The sequence below is a fragment of the Thalassophryne amazonica genome, unplaced genomic scaffold (genome assembly GCF_902500255.1).
Source record: "Thalassophryne amazonica unplaced genomic scaffold, fThaAma1.1, whole genome shotgun sequence".
NCBI lineage: Eukaryota > Metazoa > Chordata > Actinopteri > Batrachoidiformes > Batrachoididae > Thalassophryne > Thalassophryne amazonica.
The window spans coordinates 264,940-270,939 of record NW_022986272.1 but is presented as its reverse complement, the minus strand read 5'-3'; the positions used below and the strand labels follow the sequence as shown (position 1 = coordinate 270,939).

Below are 6,000 nucleotides of genomic sequence, written 5' to 3'. Positions count from 1 at the left end.
ATCCAGACGACGTGCAGCCGATGACCCCAACACCCAGACGATGACCCGACATCCAGCTGATGACCCGACAATCCAGACAACAACCCGACAATCCAGACGACAACCCGACTTCCAAACGACAACCCCGCATCCCGACGACCCCGCATCCAAGCAACAACCCAACATCCAGGCAACGAGCAGCTGATGACCCCAACACCCAGACGACGACCCGACATCCATCCGATGACCACACATGCGGTCGACGACCCCACATCCAAGCAACAACCCAACATCCAGACGACGTGCAGCCGATGACCCCAACACCCAGACGATGACCCGACATCCAGTTGATGACCCTACATCCAGATGATGACCCGACAATCCAGACGACGACCCGACATCCAAATGACAACCCCGCATCCCGACAACCACACATTCAGCCGACGACCCAGGATCCAAGCAACCACCCAATATCCAGACGACAAGCAGCCAATGACCCCAACACCTGGGCAATGACTTGACATCCAAATGGCAATGACCAGTGGTGGGCACAGCTAAACAAGAATTTAGCTTTGATAACCGGTAATCCGCTAAGTGAAAAGTTAGCTTTTATAACGCTAAACTGATAAACCCCTAAAAAATTTAGCAGAAGTTACAGCTAAAAGCTAAACCTTTTTAGTATTGACACCAGTACACTGGCAGCTACTGACATGAGTCAGTCCGAGAGAGAAAAAGAAGAAGAGAGGAGAAATTTTTTTTTTTTTTTTTTACACCATACAGACATGCAAGCATATGACAAGATTCATGCACAGACAGACAGTTTTGACTTATGGTTAACATTTTAAACAAGTTATTATAATTAATGTCACCTCTGTCATTTTACAAAGTGAAAATATGAGCTATATGTTTTATTTTAAAGTAATGCACTAATTTTGAAGGTTTTAGCATTAACAGGGTACAGACACACATGCCATAGTGCATTATGGGAAAGTTGCCATCTACTGATCTTTTCACTTTGTAAAATGACAGAGGTGACATTAATTTCAATAACGTGTCCGTCTGTTTAAAATTTTAACCATAAGTCAAAACTGTTTACCTGTGCATGACTCGTGTGATATGCCTGCAGGTCTGTATGGTGTGAAAAAAAATGATATTTTTTCCTCCCCCTCTTCCGTTCTCTCTGGTAGCCAGCTCTCCTCTGGTGGCAGAGGATTGAGTGCTGCCACTCATAGCTGTCTGTCTGCTACAAAACATGTAACAGGCAGGCACTAAAATCTATGATTTCAGACTTTACAAATGTTTTTAATTGTTAAATTGTATTCACTATGGCCACAAAAATATGTTAACGGTCTAAAAATGATCAGAACTAAATATATCGGAAGCTAATGGGTCGACTGATGGTTTTCAAAGTTATCTGAAAAGCTAATCCGCTAACGAAAATGTTAGCTTTGATATTAATTAGCAGTTAGCGGAATTGTGCCCACCACTGGCGATGACATAACATTGTAACAATGTAATGTCCACATAACAATCCGGCATCCAATTAACGATCTGATGTCCATGTAACGTTAGAACATTAACTCGTGAAAGGACAGTGCAAGTTCATGTACATCACATACAGTGAAGAAAACAAGCCAGATTATATCCATTGACTTATTTCCATCCGTTGTCCCTGGAAGATCCAATTAACGATCCAACATCAACGTAACGATGTAGCAATGTGTGAGTCCATGTAGCAGGTCCATCAAGATAAAACGGTGTGACCCAAACCAGAAACGTTCCTTTAAATCACGGGTCACCTGATTGGCTCCTGGAGGTCACCTGATCTGCTCCTGAAGGTCACTTGCATGCATGCCTTCCATGGCCCCATCCCTATATCCACCCTCACTGACTTACAGACTTTGAAACACGCTCACATTCAGTGCATGCAGGCTTCATATTGTCCCACTGTGAAATCCTCAAGTGCCCAAAGGCTCCCATGCAGACATTTTCAGTCTGTTTCCTTGTTCATAGCTGGAGATTTCTGCAAACTTTGGCTGAGGTCACTGCCCACAATCTATATCTTTGTGACATCAAATTGGTGGTTACCAGGGAAACCAGGAAGTTAAGAAACTCAACAAGTGTTGTTTACTTACAGCTGCAGACCCACAGCAGACCACACCCCTTTAAATTTGGCACATTAGGTGCACAGGTGTGTCCATATTTACAAAAAATAAAATAAAAACAGCAATTAAGGGTCAACAAAAAAGAGGTGTGACGATACACTCAGATCACCAGGATCCAGCTCCAGAATATGGATCCGGATCCAGATCACCTCCCAAATTCAGTGGAGTCTTCCATGGCCTAATATCTGTCTGTGGTGCAAATTTGGTGAGAATCTGTGAAGTGGTTTTGGCATAATCCTTCAAGATTTATGCATTTTAACTATATCTAAGATTTTCATCAATATTTCTGCAAAGGCTCTCAGTTGTCCAGCTGGTTTCCATAGTAGAGAAGCTTGAATCTTTGACTGGACTAGGTTGCTTGACGCAAGGACGTTTTGATTGTAATCGCAGAAGCTTCCTCAGCTAAAGGAGAGCCATCAGGAGAGGCGTTAGTCCCATCGTTAGGAGGGACAGCTGCCCTGTCATTAGGAGGGTGCTAACTAGAGCACAATAGGTGCTAATTAAAGCAATTGTTAGTCACTAGCCAATAGCAGTCTGCCTCTCAGTAGGAGGGCTCTGGTTAGGTTTAAAACTCCAGCTTTTGCTGGCTTCTGTTATTCTTCTCTATAAGAGTCAAGACAGAAGTCAGACTACCAGAGAAAGAATTTTAGCTGAGGAAGCTTCTGTGATTATAAGCGAAGCGTCCTCACGTCAAGCAACCCAGTCCAGTCAAAGATTCAAGCTTCTCTACTATTTTTCATCAATACTTTTAATATAAAACCTATGAACCATAATGTGTGGTTAATCTGTCAGGTCAAAATCAACATTTGGCTGTTAATAAACTCACCGTGTGTTAAATACATTATACTCACTATACAATATATTTACTGTGCATAAATCCAACTTGTATCACATTCATATAAACCAGTTTATGTCTTAAATAAAGTTTGTTACTTTAGATTTAAACTGAAATCCAGAGGGATGAAAATCTTATCTGCAGTTTAAACAAATTAATCTTATAAATCGGCCTAAATACTTCTTTCATGGGAAGGTGATGTTTTCCATCCCTCTCTGTACCACTTTGAACCCTTACAGCCTCTTTCACTCAGTCACTATCCAGGAGATGTCATTTAGATCTGTGAGGGGCCAGAGGTCAGAGTGGATATTAGGACTGGCCCCATGTCTCCCTGCTACAGCTGATTAGTCAATGCTGAGGTTCTCTGGATCCTGATTGGCTAAGCCCACCTGCCTTAAGGCCCGGTCACACGGCATATGATGATTCCTGAACGAAGGGAAAAAGTTAAAAAAGTCACACATCGTTGAGAAAAGGTGGACGAACGAGATTTTATCGCTGAATAGCCTGTGAATGACAAGCGCAAAAGGGACTTGCAGGACTCGGCGCTGGGACAGAGATCAGCTGCAAACAGAAGCGTGTGATCCAACCGACTGTGGAGATCTGTGCACATGTGGGTGGACCCAACTGTTCTGGTTTACACACACGACTGCTCTCTGACCCATCCCACAAACACCATCATAAAGTTTGTGGATGACACCACCATGATTGGGCTCATCTCAGGGGGGGATGAGATTGACTACAGAGACGAGGTCAATTGAGTGACAGGTGTTCAGCTAACAACCTGCCGCTGAACACCACAAAAATAAAAGAAATAATCCTGGACTTCAGGAAGAACAGGGCTGACCCAGCCCCGCTCTACAGGGTCAGCTCCATCAGGTTCCTGGGAGTGCAGCTCTCTGACAGCCTCTCCTGGACTGCCAACACCACAGTGGAGGTGAAGAAAGCCCAGCAGCGACTCCACTTCCTGAGGGTGCTCAGGAGAAACAATCAGGAGGAGAAGCTGCTGGTGTTGTTCTACAGAGCCACCATCGAGAGCATCCTGACGTCCTGCATCACAGCGTGGTACAGAGGGTGCTCAGCAGCAGACAGGAGAGCGCTGCAGAGGGTGATCAAAACTGCCCAGGGGATCACTGGTTGTTCTCTGCCCAGCCTGGAGGGCATTGCCAGCTCTCGCTACCTCAGCAGAGCTGCCAGCATCAGAAAAGACACATCCCACCCCAGCAACCACCTGTTACGACCCTCCGGCTGATGGTATAGGTCAATCAAAATTAGGACAAACAGACTCAGGGACAGCTTCTCCCCAGAGCGATCACTGCACTGAACAATAACAAATCACTCTAATCCGCGCCTTTCAAGTTTCTTGTGCAATATCTGTAAACCATGTGCAATATTCCCGTGCAATATGATTCCACAGTTGTATATAATTCTTGTTTTACATTTTACTTGGTCCACATTTTATTTTACTTTATTTTACCTTACGTTTATATTAGTTGTACATATACTCTGAATAATTTACCATTAAATTTCACTATCTTTTATTTGGCTAAAAATTACTCGCACCACAGAAAGCACCTTTTTGTAGTTGCACTCAAATTTCGTTGTAATGCAAATTACAATGACAATAAAGGCAATTCTAATTCTGATTCTGGTTCCTCATCTAGAACAAAAGAGGGATCATCTCCATCATCAGAATCCTCACTGTCTGACGACTGCGCTCCATCTTGCTCCAATAAAAAAAAAAAACTCTGGTGTGCCATGGTCACTGCTCTATCACTGCATTACGTTACTAAACCATATATATTGATTTATAACAGAAAACTGTCAAAAGGCGAAATAAATATAAGTGTAACGATGATTTAATTTATCAGAGCAGTAAACTGATCAGTCCGTGTGAATGCCATGCACTGACTCCCCATGTGTGGTTATTTCCACCAGCTGCAGCTGATCCACAATGTGAATTCTGCCTTCCAGAACAGCTAATATAATCATCTGAATTATCTACCTGTTGCCATATGTACAGAAGGGCTGGATTGTCATTCCTACACTCATATTGTTCTGTTTAATAGAAAATAATAAGCGCACACAGGAGGTTCAAGTACCGTTGGAAATTACATTACTTTTTTGTTGTTTCAAATTCAGCAGTTGCTTGTGGCAGGAGTGTGATTTTCATTTTATCTTTGGTAAAATAATTCATTGTATCCACACAAAAGATTAATTCTGGCCTATAAAAGGTGCCTGAGCCCAGTGAAGCTGACCCCCCACCTCAATAAAAAAATTCAAGCAAGCAGGCTGAGTTTGCCCTGTAGTTTCCAATGGTACATGAATGCAGCGGCAGCAGCAGCGCTCACAAACGGCTTCTGCACTGTGTGAAAACATTCAGCTGGTCAAACGAAGTCGAACGAACGTTATAGAAACTAAGCAAACCATAAGAAACAGTCAAGATGAACAGCAAAACGAAATACAGATGAATTGAGGTATTCAGTGTCAGTCATTCAAATTTTTTGACAGTTTAAAAATCCTGACAAAGCGCCAGCTGCAAGAACGAAGCTGCGCGAAGGTTAAACAATGCCAACAAAGTCAAGATTTCTTGTATCGGTTGGGCTTAGTTGCCCTTCGTTAAGTGCCATGCGACCAGGCCATTAGTTAATTAGCATGAAATGAGCAAAGAGAGATAGAAACCATGAAGGATGGGTGACCTCCAGGAGCAGAGCGGGTGACCTCCAGGAGCAGAGCGGGTGACCTCCAAGAGCAGAGCGGGTGACCTCCAAGAGTAGAGCGGGTGATCTCCAAGAGCAAAGTGGGTGCTTTACAAGAGCAAAGTGGGTGAATTCCAAGAGCAGGGTGGGTGACCTCCAGGAGCAAAGTGGATGACCTACAAGAGCAAAGTGGGTTAATCCCAAGAGCAGGGTGGGTGACCTCCTGGAGCAGAGCAGGTGACCTCCAAGAGCAGAGCGGGGGATCTCCAAGAGCAAAGTGGGTGACCTCCAGGAGCAAAGTGGGTGAATTCCAAGAGTAGGGCGG

General features: G+C 43.8%; 1 protein-coding gene across 1 annotated transcript in view; it reads right to left on the bottom strand.

Moving 5' to 3' along the window:
* Nucleotides 1–4,909: 4,909 nt before the first annotated feature.
* The window catches only part of LOC117505933 (syntaxin-1A-like), a gene marked incomplete at its 3' end in the record, with an annotated part of 74,094 nt that continues 73,003 nt past the window's right edge, over nt 4,910–6,000 (bottom strand). The window contains 1 exon segment of the mRNA XM_034165470.1: nt 4,910–4,950. Coding sequence (XP_034021361.1) covers nt 4,910–4,950 — 41 coding nt within the window.